The 18,728-nt window shown below is 45.4% G+C and overlaps 1 protein-coding gene across 1 annotated transcript; it reads right to left on the bottom strand.

Annotated features, from left to right (window-relative positions):
* Positions 1-78: 78 nt before the first annotated feature.
* Positions 79-18,723, bottom strand: naaladl1 (N-acetylated alpha-linked acidic dipeptidase like 1). Its single transcript, XM_039013811.1, has 19 exons — positions 18,196-18,723; positions 17,636-17,808; positions 16,285-16,406; positions 10,157-10,276; positions 7,413-7,605; positions 6,876-6,969; positions 6,603-6,707; positions 6,428-6,513; positions 6,077-6,196; positions 4,890-4,975; positions 4,635-4,698; positions 4,000-4,067; positions 3,619-3,710; positions 3,356-3,449; positions 3,065-3,146; positions 2,713-2,886; positions 1,790-1,877; positions 1,572-1,664; positions 79-1,270 (listed from the first exon to the last, which is right to left on the bottom strand). Exons 1-19 carry the CDS (start codon positions 18,390-18,392, stop codon positions 1,093-1,095), a joined length of 2,229 nt encoding a protein of 742 aa, XP_038869739.1. The 5' UTR covers positions 18,393-18,723; the 3' UTR covers positions 79-1,092.
* Positions 18,724-18,728: the final 5 nt, after the last annotated feature.

An 18,728-nucleotide genomic window follows, 5' to 3' on the forward strand; every position in this document is an offset into this window, starting at 1 on the left:
GTAGTCTATTTAAAATAACATAGACTATATAGCCTAGATTTAAAAATAAATAAATAATGCACACACTATTAAGCCATATAGGCCTATAATTGTTATTTAATTGTTTATTAAACAGTAAATATATATGTAGACGGAGCTTTTTACAAAGTTAGGCTATTATTTGATAGTCATTAGTCTCCCTAAGCAGACCGGTTGCCAACCACAATCTGCTCAACCGTTGCTGACGCATACCAGATCTTACAACGCCTGGATAGACATTTTACATATCAGCTAACCACATCATTATGTTATAGCAATCTGGTGCTGACCCCAGAGATCCTATAAAATTACTAGAGGTGGAGACTATGTGATAAATCCCCAAAGTTCCAGAATGGAGTAAAAATGGCAGCCATATTCGTCAGGGAGAAATCCAAACCCGTCTTATTGGAACGAATGGCTGTCAAAGTATAATTCTGATTTTACTTATGCAGGAAAATAAAAGTAAGGCATTTGACCAGAAATGGTGTAATATAATTGTCAACCTAAAATATTGTTATATAATTATAAATACAGTTTATACAGGTTTTATACACATTTTCTCTATAGATAGCCTCTAAAATATGTGTAAACAAACAATAAATATCTCAATTTTGTGTTTTTATGCTATTATATGAGTACTTGTTGCATTTATAACTTGTCTAAGTCCTATCATGATGTCAGACAGTGTCTGGCTGTGGATTGACTACATTGTTTAAATGGAATGTTGGAATATTGGCAGTTCATTTGAAACAATTAATGGAATCATTCATCTAAAACTGTCTGGCTAGCTAGCTAACAAACATACGGGGAAGATACATTCTTCAAATTCATTATTTTACACAATATCTTATCAAGGCATTGGCAAACCATGGTTGATCAACTCCCTGACCAACATGGCTGACCTTACCATGGTTATTTTCCATTCTATCTAATTCCAATTCTAATGCCCAACTGCACATAGGATGACATTCCATGAGACAGTCTCTTCTCCAAAGAAATATAATATAATTAAAACTGTATTATTATATATGTATACTGTATATCATAACATATATTAGTATCTCTATGTTCTCTCTAAATGGCGTCTCCCAGTGTGTGAGCGGCTCCCTGTATGGCCTGGATCAGGATGGACAGCTGACGGTGTGCTGCTGTCCAGTCGCTGTCCAGTCCAGTCGACGTAGCTCTGGTATACGCATCAGCCAGTCCTGGGAAGGTAGCCTGTCCAGCCTTACTGGACGCCCAGATCACATGTCTGGAAGAGCGAGAGAGAGAGAGAGAGAGAAAGGGGAAGAGATAGAGAGTAACGGGTAGAAAGAAGGTATGGTGAGTGATGTTAGATGGTCAGAGGAGGGAAGAGAGAGGGAGTGGCCTAAGCATTCAATGAAGCATTTAATGAAAGGTGCACAAAACATAAAATATGCTAGATGGTAAAAAGTGAATGCTCATCTAGGGGATAGGACATAGTTTCCCAACCTGAATCCATATCAATCATCAAATATGCTAGATGGTAAAAAGTGGATTCTCATCTAGGGGATAGGACATAGTTTCCCAACCTGTATCCATATCGATCAGGGAACGCCACAGGGTCCAGGAAAGCCCTATCCAGGAGCATCAGTTGGTCATTGATCCTACGCACCTTCAAGGGCCTTAATATGGACAAAGCACTGGTTTAGAATGGTATAGAGAGAGAGTGTGTGTGTCTGTGTCTGTGTATGTGTGTGTGTATGTGTGTGTGCGTGCGTGCGTGCGTGTGTTAAGAGCTACCACTCACGTCTCATTGGCCAAGTCTGAATCTCTGATCAGCTGGTCCAGTCTGGCGGCTGCAGAGCGGAAATTCCTCACAGCCGTCTGTAATGGCTCTGAAATAGGAGCAGGGACAGAATATTCTAGAACAGTGTTTCTCAACCGTAGAATATTGCTGACTGGTCCCTTAGATTGTGTGTGTTTGTGTCTGTGTGTCTGTTTTGTCTAAACAACTTAAACCAGAGGTTCCCAAACTTTTTTGGTCCACGACCTCATCTTGATATATAAAAAATAATTGCGACTCCACCATGTAAAAAAAAAGTGATCTAATCAACGGACAATATTCACTTTTTTAATTGTATTACAAATCAGTCTGACAGTACTTTGACAGTATTTCAATCTGAAGGAAGTATGGTTTGAAGTGACTGATATGTGTCAGAAAAGAACATCCTCATTATCACTGATGATCTTTTCCCCCCACTCTGATTGGCTGCCTGGTCTTGTCCACTCTGTTCTAATGAGGCTTGTGGGCATTATAGAGGGAAACGGATGACACATACACTACGTGTTCCTGAGTCTTTATCGTTCAGTAATGGGGTCATAGTATTTTGTCGATTTAAACCGTTCAAAAGATAAAGCCACAATATCAGAAACCGCTCTGTTACAGCAGCTAGTGGCTACCGGGGGTTACTGATGTGGGAAACGCTGTTAGCTGTTTAGACACAAACATAGCAGCAGCTACTGTCTCCATCTATTCATCCACCCCTCTACACTTCCATCACCTCTCTATCCCTCCATCCACCTTTTCACCCCTACCCCTTCGCTATCCCCCATCCCTCTGTGCGTGTGTGTGTGTGTGTGTGTGTGTGTGTGTGTGTGTGTGTGTGTGTGTGTGTGTGTGTGTGTGTGTGTGTGTGTGTGTGTGTGTGTGTTCTAGTGACTGTGACCCACCTATAGAGATCATGTGTGCTGCCAGTCCATCAGTGTACAGCTCCATGGCTTTATTGAGGTATCCCTCCAGAGTCTCTGCATAGTCACTGCAGTTGAATGGCAACAGAAGGCTATCAGCCAATCGCATCAGGATGTTCCCTGCCGTCCTGGCAACCGTCTGGTGACTGGTGAACCCTGGAGGGAGGGAGGGAGGGAGGTTTATATATATATATCAGGGTAAAGATATTGACAGGAAAGGGATAAAGAGACCAAGGAGAAAGACAATAGAGAGACATACAGTATATATATATAAAGAGAGAGATATGTCTTTATGTTCCTCCTGTAGCCCCCTGGCCCATATCTCCCTGCTCACCTGGGTCGATGAACTTGGAGGCATAGTCAAAGGTGTCGTATGCCGTGTGGTACGCTGGGTAGATTCTGGCTCTGGTTTTGGTCTGCATGAAAACAGCATGGATCATGGGATGTGACTTAGAAGACTAAGACAGTGAAACGACTCTCAACGTGTGTGTGTGTGTGTGTGTGTGTGTGTGTGTGTGTGTGTGTGTGTGTGTGTGTGTGTGTGTGTGTGTGTGTGTGTGTGTGTGTGTGTGTGTGTGTGTGTGTGTGTGTGTGTGTGTGTGTGTGTGTGTGTGTCATGTCTTACTCTGTCATAGGTGTAGGAGATATCCATGGAGGTGATTCCTAGGAAGTGGATGAAGGCAGCGTAATCACTTCCTGCCCCAGTCAGAAAACCCACACTAATCAAAAAAAAAAAAAAATCAACCAATCAATCTCTGCTAATTAACTGAAGAGCCAATTAAAATCCATAAAATCATTACACTGACATCTTAACCATTTCTTAAATAGTCCTCAAGGTCTCGTCACATGACCCTACTGTTTCATGTAAAGAGAAAGTAGGCTATTCACTTGGGGATGACTCCGTAGGCGGAGCTAGTACGGTTGAAGTAGCGAATCCAGTTGTCGTAGACCGATGTCGAGTCTGATCCAGGTGTCTTCACCTGTAGAAAAACAAACAAACACCATATAGTGATGGCTTCTTTTTGGATAAAAAGCAGAAGAAAGATAGATTGATAAATGGTCAGATGTTTTGGCACAACTGTAAGAGTCAGATATTTAATCATCCATTGTTAGTTTGACAAACGATGAAAGGAGTAAAATGACCCACACACTGTTGTACGCGCATACTTTTTCCCCCCAACATTTTCTATGAAGTTTATGTGAGCATACAACAATGGGAGGTCTTTTTTTTACTACAGACGGCATTGAGAAGAGAATTAGAGGCATCACCTGTTTGGAGGCCTTGAGGATAACACTCTGAGCAGAGGGGGACGCCGATACCCTTAGAGTAGCGTTAGCTGGAGCCGGGGATGACAAGGGATACTGGAGGTCAGTGTTTCAGACAGGGCTTGGTTCAAACACTATGCTTCCACTACACAACAGAGAATATTTCCTGGACACAGATTTTCCATTTAAAAGTGCTTTTTAAAGTCCGGGACTTGGCTTGTGTCCAAGAAACCAGTACTTATTAACTGATAACTATGTGTACTGTAAACAGTTGCCCTGGGCCCGTATCCACAAATCAGCTTTACCTTTTACATCATAATGAATAATATTACTGATCCTAGATCAGCACTCCTGAGATGATTTATGGATACGGGCCTTGATTGTTGGAGTAAAAACACCATCAGTTTAACATGCTACCTCTGTCATAACTGGGGCGGCAGGTAGCCTAGTGGTTAGAGCGTTGGACTAGTAACCGAAAGGTTGCAAGATTGAATCCCCGAGCCGACGAGGTAAAAATCTGTTGTTCTTCCCCTGAACAAGGCAGTTAACCCACTGTTCCTAGGCCGTCATTGTAAATAAGAATTTGTTCTTAACTGACTTGCCTAGTTAAATAAAGGTATAAAATAAGTCACTCTTACCGAATACAGCTATGTCCACGTTGATATAGGCGACAGAACGTTCACTCAGCTTGCTATAGTACTCCTGGGGAGGAGAATGTTACGTTAAATGATCTCTATCAGAAACACCATAATGTGGATCTCTTCCTTCTAGGGAATCCTTTCCTTGACCCTGTGTTGCTGCTTGCCTATAGAGGGTGAAGGTCGGGTTACTGTGAAACAGATGATGTAAACAGGGATTTTATAAATAACATTTGATTGATTTAGATTGTTCACCTCGGTGTACTCTGTGGATCCAATCAGACCGAACTCCTCGGCTCCCCAGCTCCCAAAGATGATGGACCTCCGTGGCCTCCATTTCCCTGACAGACAGGCGGTAATGTTGTTCACTGTTTACTGCTCCCAACAACAATGACTGGGTATCATTTTGTTGTTCCTCTTTTTTTGTTCAGCTCCTTTATCTAACGGAGCCCAGTTAGATAAAACCACCTCACCTCCCTAACCCAGGTCTAACTCCCTAACCCAGGTCTAACTCCCTAACCCAGGACTAACTCCCTAGCCCAGGACTAACTCCCTAACCCAGGTCTAACCCAGGTCTAACTCCCTAACCCAGGTCTAACTCCCTAACCCAGGTCTAACTCCCTAACCCAGGTCTAACTCCCTAACCCAGGACTAACTCCCTAACCCAGGTCTAACTCCCTAACCCAGGTCTAACTCCCTAACCCAGGTCTAACTCCCTAACTCAGGTCTAACCCAGGTCTAACTCCCTAACCCAGGTCTAACTCCCTAACCCAGGTCTAACTCCCTAACCCAGGACTAACTCCCTAACCCAGGACTAACTCCCTAACCCAGGTCTAACTCCCTAACCCAGGTCTAACTCCCTAACCCAGGTCTAACTCCCTAACCCAGGTCTAACTCCCTAACCCAGGACTAACTCCCTAACCCAGGTCTAACTCCCTAACCCAGGTCTAACCCAGGTATAACTCCCTAACCCAGGTCTAACTCCCTAACCCAGGTCTAACTCCCTAACCCAGGACTAACTCCCTAACCCAGGTCTAACTCCTTAACCCAGGTCTAACTCGCTAACCCAGGTCTAACCCAGGTCTAACTCCCTAACCCAGGTCGAACTCCCTAACCCAGGTCTAACTCCCTAACCCAAGTTTAACTTCCTAACCCAGGTATAACTCCCTAACTCAGGTCTAACTCCCTAACCCAAGTTTAACTTCCTAACCCAGGTATAACTCCCTAACTCAGGTATAACTCCCTAACTCAGGTATAACTCCCTAACCCAGGTCTAACTCCCTAACCCAGGTCTAACTCCCTAACCCAGGTCTAACTCCCTAACTCAGGTCTAACTCCCTAACTCAGGTCTAACTCCCTAACTCAGGTATAACTCCCTAACCCAGGTCTAACTCCCTAACCCAGGTCTAACTCCCTAACCCAGGTCTAACTGTGATGCTCACCCTGCTTGACCATCCGTCCCAGCACCCGGGTCACCTCCAGCATCACGGAGGTTCCACTGCTGGGGTCGATGGCCCCGTGGACCCAGCTGTCTCTGTGGTTACCGTAGATCACATACCTGTCTATGGGACAAAGACTTGAATTAGATTAGAGAGAACTTTCGTTTGACGCTGGTCTGCTTTAAAATGTGTGTGTATGATTCTTCACTGTCTGTGTTTTTGTATATTAACTGTTTTGCCTGTATGATGCACAATGCATATGATGTCATAATGCTTGACTCAATGCTTGACACGAGGTAACTTCTTCACCATGGCCTAAGTGTGGTTTGGTAGCTAGAGCTGAATCCTTCTCACCTGGCTCAACACTGCCTCGAATCACTCCCATTACATTGGCAGAATTCTTCAGCTCCTCGCGGTTATAGATGTCCAGTTTTACATCGCTGGAACAGAGACACACATATTTATTTGTTAGCAAACATACAGCTAAACTTGATATTGTCGTACTTTATAGAGATTTACCAAATCCCACCTGTTGTTGAAGTTGGATGTTGGTTTGAATCCTGGTCCCCCAAAATTATACGTGCAGTTGAATGCTCCCTGCCATTCGGATGGGGCGGGCTCTCCTCCCAGCTCACTGCAGAGATGACCAATCAAATACGGCAAGCAGGATTCAGAACCAATCACATTGGGCAGACCCTTCTTGGACACCAAATACTCTGCTCCCCATGAGCCATTGGTCAACCAATCAGCTCTCCACAAAAGTTAATGACGTCACAATGGACCAATGGTAAACCCCACTCACCAGATCAAGGCGTAGGCATCCTCAAACCCGATTGGTTGAGTCGGGATTGGCGGTATCCCGGTGATATTATTTTCTGGTATTCTGTATGTGTCATCTACAGATGGAAATGTCAGAAGTGGGAACTGTGAAAATGCCTTGGAAAGTCTGAGTTACTAAGGTGATCAATGGATTTACGACGGCGACCACATACATGTGAATACGGTCAATGATGGCCAATTTTTGTAGCCTCTACCGCAGTCAAATTGTAACCTGTTTTAGTTCAATCTAGAAAGTTTTGCAACTATATAGTTAGGTGTTTATTACCTTTTGATTCCAACTGTCACTATAATGTCAAAGGTCAAAAGGTCATTTAACAGGAAGTTTAGCAGATAGAGTAGCTCTTGAAATAGACTGAAATGTGTGGTTACTGATTAAAAATGGCTGTTACTTAGTCAAGATCATTTTGAGATGAAGATATCTCATTTTGAGGGTCATAGGTCCTACCTTCTTATAACAAGTAAATTATTTACCACCACATCATAATGCATCATGGGTTACCTTTAGCGGCCAGGTAGGGTGTCAGCATGTCTCCATAGTGGGTGTTGAAGGAGCCCCTCTCCACCCCTGAGGGGGGCATGTACCAGGAATAGGGGTACGTCTCGTCATTGTCGGACATCTTGCCATCGTTGATGTCCCACGGGTCGGTGTAGACCAGCACCCCGATCACACCGTACGGAGCTGCATTGATGGCCTGGAGAAGAGGCACGACATGACAGTCAAAGGGGTCATGTTAGTCATGGGTTGAAACAGAAATGGCACCCTATTACCAATACAGTGCACTAGTTTTAGTGCACTACCACCCAGCAAACCAGGAACATTCCCAGAACATTAGCTAAGATTCCTATTATGTTCTAGTTAGAGTATTATCTAACCATAGGATGATAACAGCCCCAAAACATTCGGAGAATGTTTTTGATAAAAAATCTATTTATTTATCAAAAAATGTTTTAGATTAAATATCCTTGGAATTTTCTCCTAACTTTCACTAAAATGTTGTGCACAACATCTGTAACAACCACTACAGAACATGTTTGTATAAAACATTTGCCTGATGTTGCAATAATGTTCCTATAACACATTTAATCTTGTTAATCAAAGGTTCCCAGAATGCTTCATTAGGTTGTGGGAACAGTCTGGTGGGAACGTTGTGGGGACATCACAAAATATATGTTCCCAAAACAGAACTATCCAGTTATGCGGATGATTCTACAATGTTTATTTTGGGGTGCAAAAAACATTCACCTGATGTTCGTTCCCAGAACACATTTTGTCTGTTTTTTTTAATGGTTAATACAAACATTCCATAATCATCACCACGACTGGGCAGTTTTTGTGTTTTAAGAACATTTGCCACGACCAAATACATTTTCTGGGAACCTTCACAGAACCAATTTTATTTTGGTGGCCAGGGTACCATTTTGGACACATGCCTTGTTCCAATACTTTGAAAATCCTTCCTTCTTGTACACTCGTATGTACAGTTCCTTCAGAAAGTATTCACATCCCTTGACTTTTTCCACATTTTGTTGTGTTACAAAGTGAAATTAAAATGAATGAAATTGTCATTTTTTCTGTCAACGATCTAAAGAAAATACTCTGTAATGTCAACATTTGTAAAAAATAAAATTTTAAAATAAATAAAACACTAATATACAATATCTTGATTAAATAATTATTCAACCCCCTGAGTCAATACATGTTAGAATCACCTTTGGCAGCGAATATAGCTGTGAGTCTTTCTGGGTAAGTCTCTAAAAGTGTTCCACACCTGGATTGTATAATATTTGTACATTATTCTTTTCAAAATTCTTCAAGCTCTGTCAAGTTGGTTGTTGATCATTGCTAGACAGCCATTTTAAATTCTTGCCAAAGGTTTTCAAGCCGATTTAAGTCAAAACTGTAACTAGGCTACTTAGGAACATTCAATGTCATCTTGGTAAGCAACTCCAGTGTATATTTGGCCTTGTGTTTCGGGTTATTGTCCTGCTGAAAGGTGAATTTGTCCTCCAGTGTCTGTTGGAAAGCAGGCTGAACCATGTTTTCCTCTAGGATTTTGCCTGTGCTTAGCTCTACTTGATTATTTTTATCCTAAAAATCGCTCTAGTCCTTGCCGATGACAAGCATACCCATAACATGATGCAGCCACCACCATGCTTGAAAATATGAAGAGTGGTACTCAGTGATATGTTGGATTTGCCCCAAACATAATGCTTTGTATTCAGGACAAAAAGTTAATTTCTTTGGCACATTTTTGGGAGTTTTACTTTAGGGCCTTGTTGCAAACAGGATGCATGTTTTGGAATATTTGTATTCTATCCAAGCTTTCTTCTTTTCACTCTGTCAATTCGGTTAGTATTGTGGAGTAACTACAATGTTGTTGATCCATCCTCAGTTTTCTCCTTTCACAGTCATTAAACTCCGTAATTGTTTTAAAGTCACCATTGGCCTCATGGTGAAATCCCTGAGCAGTTTCCTTCCTCTCCGGCAACTGAGTTAGGAAGGATGCCTGTATCTTTGTTGTGACTGGGGGTATTGATACACCATCCAAAGTGTAGTTAATAACTTCACCATGCTCAAAGGAATATTCAATGTCTGCTTTTTACCAATAGGTGCCCTTCTTTGCGAGGCATTGGAAAAACCTCCCTGGTCTTTGTGGTTGAATCTGTGTTTGAAATTCACTGCTCGACTGAGGGACCATACAAACCGTATGTTTGGGGTACAGAATAATGTTAAACACACTGAGTGAATCCATATAACTTATTATGTGACTTATTAAGCAATTTTTACTCCTGAACTTTAGGCTTGCCATAACGAAGGTGTTGAATACTTATTGACTCAAGACATTTCAGCTTTTCATTTTTAATTAATTTGTAACAAATAAAATATATATATATTTCCATTTTGACATGATGGGGTATTGTGTGTAGGCCAGTGACAGAAAATCTCCATGTAATCCATTTTAAATCCAGGCTGTAACACAACAAAACGTGGAAAAAGCCAAAGGGTGTGTACACTTACTGAAGGTATTGTATGTGAACCATTTCTTACAGGATTTTTGACCGTTTTTTTAATGTTTAAAATTACAGTAGGCTACAAGTGATGTAAAGTACCATAGTTACAATAGAAGTCTGAATATTTACCCTATGAGTCTGAATATTTACATGGAATTCTGACCAACCAAATGTCATCCCAAAAACAAAAAAATCATGTAATGGCATTTGCAGCCAATGAATTGGATTCACCTTCCCTGCTCTCCCCTCTCCTCCATATCTGGTGATAGCGATGGTCCCTGTCAGGTCCAAGGTCTGGTTGAGTAGGAAGTAGTCACTGGGCTTCCCTTGATTGGCGTAGACCAGTCTCCCCTGAACACACACACACGCTCGCAATCATTGAACCACAATCTACCTCAATCTAAAACTAAGACTGATATCAAACGACTGTAGGAGATATCAAACTGATATCCGAGTGATCAGTAGATTGTAGTAGATATCAGTCTGGTATCAGTAGACAATACCAGGAGATAGACACCACAAGCGTAACATATTATTTATTATTTTCTATATCATCGTTACAGTTTTATCACTTTGGATTTCACGAGTACGTGTATGTGGTGAAAGTTCTAAACTCTGTGTACAAATACTCCAAACTGGTACGACTTGTAACGGTCTAACGTTCAAAACTTTTCATTGTGCATTCATTTTGTTTGTAGACATTTTTCACCACACAACCATTGGTACAAAATAGAAGTTACTGTGAAATATAATAACAACTAGTTCATTCAATAACAAAATACTTGATGTTTTCAAAATTGCCCTTTGAATGTACAGTACAGTACTGTAGATTACAGTATATTACATTGTTTTCACATTAGGCAATATACTTGCACCTCCTATTAAAATTGACTGAACATCAATTTTTTGTTCAGATATAATTACAACATAGATGTAGTGTAATGAAATGAAATAAATTAAATTAAATGAAAGAAACATAACGTTTAGCAGGCACTAGTTTCCCATCAAGCTAAACTTGAGTAAATAGCACCAAAGCGATTGAAACGATTATGCACATAAACCCTAGATTGCCGACGCTATATAATGGCCGTTGAGACGCTTTGAAGCCACCGTTCGGCCATATTGGCACTCCGCAGAAGGAGCCGTCCTCCATTGGAATGAATGGAATTCTACAGTATTTCAATTGAATGTTTCAAGGACAAAATGACATGTATTTAAGTATTTTTGTTGTTGTAGTGGGGACAGTAACATTGGTACTCTAAACAAACAAAAAAACTTTGAGGAAAATGTAGCTCATATAATATCATCTTAAAAGTACGCAGTAAGATGTCTGTAATAGAATAAAAGTGTTGAATACGAATGTAGACGTTAATAAATTAATTTCTATAGTTTTTAAACAGCGCCTCCTGTTAGTCATCCACTTCATTGGATTGAATAAAAAAATGAAGCATTGTAGTGGTCCTGTAGAGTGGCTCATTTCATAAGAGTATGGCGCTAGCAACACCAGAGTCGTGGGTTCAATTCCCACTGGGACCACATACCAAAATGTGTGGATTGTCGTCACTTTGGATCAAAACATCTACTATGTAGATGGCATTTATTACAGTACAATGTTGGAAAACGCAATTTCACTAGAGTAGTGGGAACCCCTCAAACTCTGTTGTAGACAAACCAGTTTACATGTCAAATCTATAGGTTCACCAAACGTTTAACTGATCATCGGTTAAGAGCAGCCGGATTATGTAATAGGAAAATATATTTTAACAAGAAATAAGAGAAGCATATCAAAAGTAATGTGAGCATTGCGAAAGGAAATGACTTTATATGAACATGTATTGCAATGTGAAACATGTATTTCTAGATGAAACATTGATTAAGTTTGGTGAAAAAGTGACTGTATGATTTTGTGTTGTACTTAGTCGATTGAAAGTGTGCTTAGAGTTTTGAAACAACTGCCTTTTTGATCATCTATTTAGAGTTTTGACTAAGAGATGTGGCAATTTACCCACAACGCAATAGAGAAATTCTAATGTTATCTGATGAGACACATCATAAAACATCTTCCCTTTTGACCTCGAGCGGATTATCTAAAATCTTAATAAGATTTTAACAACAACCTCAAAGGTCGTGCCTTGACGATGCAGTGGGTGGCACAGAGAGGTGACATTTATGACATGAACTAAATAAAACTGGTTAACCAATAACCTCGGGAACAAAGAGAGATCATGAAAGACACCTTTTCTTTCCATCTGTCCTGTCCGTCCGTCCACATATTGTCTATACACAGACACGGTATCATTCTAAATAACTAGCCTACGGTGAGTTGTTCGACCCAGAACAGGTCATTGAACTGATAAACTGTGGAGAAGATAACATAAAGAACATAACCATCCTTGGATCTTGGATGTGGTTAAGAAATTGACATTTTGGGTGTCCTGCAGGGGGCGTCTGCTGCACAGGCCAGGAGGATCCTCCTGGTCTCCCTGTCTGTGTGTTGGTGGGTAAAGACCTACCTTTGGGTGTCCGGCGGAGGCGTAGGCTGAACCACTTCAGGATCCTCCTGGTCTGTCTGTCTGTGTGTTGGTGGGTAAAGACCTACCTTTGGGTGTCCGGCGGGGGCGTAGGCTGAACCACTTCAGGATCCTCCTGGTCTGTCTGTCTGTGTGTTGGTGGGTAAAGACCTACCTTTGGGTGTCCGGCGGGGGCGTAGGCTGAACCACTTCAGGATCCTCCTGGTCTGTCTGTGTGTTGGTGGGTAAAGACCTACCTTTGGGTGTCCGGCGGAGGCGTAGGCTGAACCACTTCAGGATCCTCCTGGTCTGTCTGTCTGTGTGTTGGTGGGTAAAGACCTACCTTTGGGTGTCCGGCGGGGGCGTAGGCTGAACCACTTCAGGATCCTCCTGGTCTGTCTGTCTGTGTGTTGGTGGGTAAAGACCTACCTTTGGGTGTCCGGCGGGGGCGTAGGCTGAACCACTTCAGGATCCTCCTGGTCTGTCTGTCTGTGTGTTGGTGGGTAAAGACCTACCTTTGGGTGTCCGGCGGGGGCGTAGGCTGAACCACTTCAGGATCCTCCTGGTCTGTCTGTCTGTGTGTTGGTGGGTAAAGACCTACCTTTGGGTGTCCGGCGGGGGCGTAGGCTGAACCACTTCAGGATCCTCCTGGTCTGTCTGTCTGTGTGTTGGTGGGTAAAGACCTACCTTTGGGTGTCCGGCGGGGGCGTAGGCTGAACCACTTCAGGATCCTCCTGGTCTGTCTGTCTGTGTGTTGGTGGGTAAAGACCTACCTTTGGGTGTCCGTTGGGGGCGTAGGCTGAACCACTTCAGGATCCTCCTGGTCTGTCTGTCTGTGTGTTGGTGGGTAAAGACCTACCTTTGGGTGTCCGGCGGGGGCGTAGGCTGAACCACTTCAGGATCCTCCTGGTCTGTCTGTCTGTGTGTTGGTGGGTAAAGACCTACCTTTGGGTGTCCGGCGGGGGCGTAGGCTGAACCACTTCAGGATCCTCCTGGTCTGTCTGTGTGTTGGTGGGTAAAGACCTACCTTTGGGTGTCCGGCGGAGGCGTAGGCTGAACCACTTCAGGATCCTCCTGGTCTGTCTGTCTGTGTGTTGGTGGGTAAAGACCTACCTTTGGGTGTCCGGCGGGGGCGTAGGCTGAACCACTTCAGGATCCTCCTGGTCTGTCTGTCTGTGTGTTGGTGGGTAAAGACCTACCTTTGGGTGTCCGGCGGGGGCGTAGGCTGAACCACTTCAGGATCCTCCTGGTCTGTCTGTCTGTGTGTTGGTGGGTAAAGACCTACCTTTGGGTGTCCGGCGGGGGCGTAGGCTGAACCACTTCAGGATCCTCCTGGTCTGTCTGTCTGTGTGTTGGTGGGTAAAGACCTACCTTTGGGTGTCCGGCGGGGGCGTAGGCTGAACCACTTCAGGATCCTCCTGGTCTGTCTGTCTGTGTGTTGGTGGGTAAAGACCTACCTTTGGGTGTCCGGCGGGGGCGTAGGCTGAACCACTTCAGGATCCTCCTGGTCTGTCTGTCTGTGTGTTGGTGGGTAAAGACCTACCTTTGGGTGTCCGGCGGAGGCGTAGGCTGAACCACTTCAGGATCCTCCTGGTCTGTCTGTGTGTTGGTGGGTAAAGACCTACCTTTGGGTGTCCGGCGGGGGCGTAGGCTGAACCACTTCAGGATCCTCCTGGTCTGTCTGTCTGTGTGTTGGTGGGTAAAGACCTACCTTTGGGTGTCCGGCGGGGGCGTAGGCTGAACCACTTCAGGATCCTCCTGGTCTGTCTGTCTGTGTGTTGGTGGGTAAAGACCTACCTTTGGGTGTCCGGCGGGGGCGTAGGCTGAACCACTTCAGGATCCTCCTGGTCTGTCTGTCTGTGTGTTGGTGGGTAAAGACCTACCTTTGGGTGTCCGGCGGGGGCGTAGGCTGAACCACTTCAGGATCCTCCTGGTCTGTCTGTCTGTGTGTTGGTGGGTAAAGACCTACCTTTGGGTGTCCGGCGGGGGCGTAGGCTGAACCACTTCAGGATCCTCCTGGTCTGTCTGTCTGTGTGTTGGTGGGTAAAGACCTACCTTTGGGTGTCCGGCGGAGGCGTAGGCTGAACCACTTCAGGATCCTCCTGGTCTGTCTGTCTGTGTGTTGGTGGGTAAAGACCTACCTTTGGGTGTCCGGCGGGGGCGTAGGCTGAACCACTTCAGGATCCTCCTGGTCTGTCTGTCTGTGTGTTGGTGGGTAAAGACCTACCTTTGGGTGTCCGGCGGGGGCGTAGGCTGAACCACTTCAGGATCCTCCTGGTCTGTCTGTCTGTGTGTTGGTGGGTAAAGACCTACCTTTGGGTGTCCGGCGGGGGCGTAGGCTGAACCACTTCAGGATCCTCCTGGTCTGTCTGTCTGTGTGTTGGTGGGTAAAGACCTACCTTTGGGTGTCCGTTGGGGGCGTAGGCTGAACCACTTCAGGATCCTCCTGGTCTGTCTGTCTGTGTGTTGGTGGGTAAAGACCTACCTTTGGGTGTCCGGCGGGGGCGTAGGCTGAACCACTTCAGGATCCTCCTGGTCTGTCTGTCTGTGTGTTGGTGGGTAAAGACCTACCTTTGGGTGTCCGGCGGGGGCGTAGGCTGAACCACTTCAGGATCCTCCTGGTCTGTCTGTGTGTTGGTGGGTAAAGACCTACCTTTGGGTGTCCGGCGGAGGCGTAGGCTGAACCACTTCAGGATCCTCCTGGTCTGTCTGTCTGTGTGTTGGTGGGTAAAGACCTACCTTTGGGTGTCCGGCGGGGGCGTAGGCTGAACCACTTCAGGATCCTCCTGGTCTGTCTGTCTGTGTGTTGGTGGGTAAAGACCTACCTTTGGGTGTCCGGCGGGGGCGTAGGCTGAACCACTTCAGGATCCTCCTGGTCTGTCTGTCTGTGTGTTGGTGGGTAAAGACCTACCTTTGGGTGTCCGGCGGGGGCGTAGGCTGAACCACTTCAGGATCCTCCTGGTCTGTCTGTCTGTGTGTTGGTGGGTAAAGACCTACCTTTGGGTGTCCGGCGGGGGCGTAGGCTGAACCACTTCAGGATCCTCCTGGTCTGTCTGTCTGTGTGTTGGTGGGTAAAGACCTACCTTTGGGTGTCCGGCGGAGGCGTAGGCTGAACCACTTCAGGATCCTCCTGGTCTGTCTGTGTGTTGGTGGGTAAAGACCTACCTTTGGGTGTCCGGCGGGGGCGTAGGCTGAACCACTTCAGGATCCTCCTGGTCTGTCTGTCTGTGTGTTGGTGGGTAAAGACCTACCTTTGGGTGTCCGGCGGGGGCGTAGGCTGAACCACTTCAGGATCCTCCTGGTCTGTCTGTCTGTGTGTTGGTGGGTAAAGACCTACCTTTGGGTGTCCGGCGGGGGCGTAGGCTGAACCACTTCAGGATCCTCCTGGTCTGTCTGTCTGTGTGTTGGTGGGTAAAGACCTACCTTTGGGTGTCCGGCGGGGGCGTAGGCTGAACCACTTCAGGATCCTCCTGGTCTGTCTGTCTGTGTGTTGGTGGGTAAAGACCTACCTTTGGGTGTCCGGCGGGGGCGTAGGCTGAACCACTTCAGGATCCTCCTGGTCTGTCTGTCTGTGTGTTGGTGGGTAAAGACCTACCTTTGGGTGTCCGGCGGAGGCGTAGGCTGAACCACTTCAGGATCCTCCTGGTCTGTCTGTGTGTTGGTGGGTAAAGACCTACCTTTGGGTGTCCGGCGGGGGCGTAGGCTGAACCACTTCAGGATCCTCCTGGTCTGTCTGTCTGTGTGTTGGTGGGTAAAGACCTACCTTTGGGTGTCCGGCGGGGGCGTAGGCTGAACCACTTCAGGATCCTCCTGGTCTGTCTGTCTGTGTGTTGGTGGGTAAAGACCTACCTTTGGGTGTCCGGCGGGGGCGTAGGCTGCATATGGCTGAACCACCTCAGGATCCTCCTGGTCTGAACTATATGCCTTCTCCTTCTCTCTGGCAGTGTACAGGACATACTCAGAAGGGCTCACTGCAACACACACACACACACACACACAGTAGTAGGAAAATATTGATTTTGATGCAAAATTATATCCATAGAAGTAATAACAACCAAAGACATTTCACAAGGAGTATAAAACATAATACACAGAGTAACATGGACTTCTTCAGCTCCTAATGCCACACAACACCAAGCTTGGTTTACCTCCTAATGCCACACAACACCAAGCTTGGTTTACCTCCTAATGCAACACAACACCTAGCTTGGTTTACCTCCTAATGCCACACAACACCTAGCTTGGTTTACCTCCTAATGCCACACAACACCTAGCTTGGTTTACCTCCTAATGCCACACGACACCTAGCTTGGTTTACCTCCTAATGCCACACAACACCTAGCTTGGTTTACCTCCTAATGCCACACGACACCTAGCTTGGTTTACCTCCTAATGCCACACAACACCTAGCTTGGTTTACCTCCTAATGCCACACGACACCTAGCTTGGTTTACCTCCTAATGCCACACAACACCTAGCTTGGTTTACCTCCTAATGCCACACAACACCTAGCTTGGGTTACCTCCTAATGCCACACAACACCTAGCTTGGTTTACCTCCTAATGCCACACAACACCAAGCTTGGTTTACCTCCTAATGCCACACAACACCTAGCTTGGTTTACCTCCTAATGCCACACAACACCTAGCTTGGTTTACCTCCTAATGCCACACAACACCTAGCTTGGTTTACCTCCTAATGCCACACAACACCTAGCTTGGTTTACCTCCTAATGCCACACGACACCTAGCTTGGTTCACCTCCTAATGCCACACAACACCTAGCTTGGTTCACCTCCTAATGCCACACAACACCTAGCTTGGTTTACCTCCTAATGCCACACAACACCAAGCTTGGTTTACCTCCTAATGCCACACGACACCTAGCTTGGTTCACCTCCTAATGCCACACAACACCTAGCTTGGTTTACCTCCTAATGCCACACAACACCTAGCTTGGTTTACCTCCTAATGCCACACAACACCAAGCTTGGTTTACCTCCTAATGCCACACAACACCTAGCTTGGTTTACCTCCTAATGCCACACAACACCGAGCAGAAGAACAACTACTACTAGTACTAGTAAGTATAACATGTGACTTTTACATGGGGTCCTGGCTGGATCTAAAAGCAGTGCACTACATTATATGGGCCAGGGACCAGGGTTATAGTTTGGACGCACCCTAAGCCCATGACTCACCCACGGTGACCTTGTTGGGGGTGTTGGGGTCTGGGAAGGACAGGTAGACCTTGTACTCCTCCCTCCAGGCCTGGTCCAGACCTGTGTCTGGGTCCTGCCACCTTTTTAACATGTACTGAACCGTCTTCTCGTCCCCTGGCGAGGTCGCCATGTGGGGCACTTTAGTCAGCTCCCTGGAGAGACACATGGGGACGAGGGAACGATCATGAGAGAGATGCTCTCTGAGGACGTGTGTGTGTGTGTGTGTGTGTGTGTGTGTGTGTGTGTGTGTGTGTGTGTGTGTGTGTGTGTGTGTGTGTGTGTGTGTGTGTGTGTGTGTGTGTGTGTGTGTGTGTGTGTGTGTGTGTGTGTGTGTGTGTGTGTGTGTGTGTGTGTGTGTGCGTGTGTGCGTGTGTGCGTGTGTGTGTAATCTAGCCCATATTGTTCTTGACCTGCTTCAACAGATTAAAAAAGATGTGGAAGATTAGAGATTTAAGGAAACCTAAAGACACTGGTAAAGTATCCAACAGCGTTTGATCTGATTGAGAAATTGATTGATTGATTGATATCCAGCATCTGACCTGAGGTTCTCCTGTATCGCAATGTTGTCCACCTCTGCGATAAACTTCTGGATGAGAGCCTCGTCTACATCCTGGGTCACGTCCATTACCCAGTCAGGGGTGGTGGAGCCCCTCTGGATGCCGAAGTGCCCCAACAGGATGCCTGCAGTAAGCACCAGAGCTGCTCCGAGACTACCCAGCAGCACCTTCTTCAGCATGGTCCTCCTGGTCCTCTACCTGGAGATCTACTCTGGAACAGTAGAACCAGGTCTCTAACACTTTAGAACCAGGTCTCTAACACTCTAGAACCAGGTCTCTAACACTCTAGAACCAGGTCTCTGAGTAATGGTCGTTGACATACACAAGTTTCACCTGAACACAGAAACACAGATGAAGTCTATTTCAGAGTTCCAGAGGGTGAAGGAAAAAGGAAACCGCACACTGCTCTTGATAGTATCACTGATCTTTAATAAGCTTTACGTATCGGCCTCAGAGTTCCAGAGGGTGAAAGACAATGGTGTGTGCAAATAGGATGTCCAGCAGGATCTGTGGTT

Source organism: Salvelinus namaycush, chromosome 18 (assembly GCF_016432855.1).
Source record: "Salvelinus namaycush isolate Seneca chromosome 18, SaNama_1.0, whole genome shotgun sequence".
Classification (NCBI taxonomy): Eukaryota; Metazoa; Chordata; class Actinopteri; order Salmoniformes; family Salmonidae; genus Salvelinus; species Salvelinus namaycush.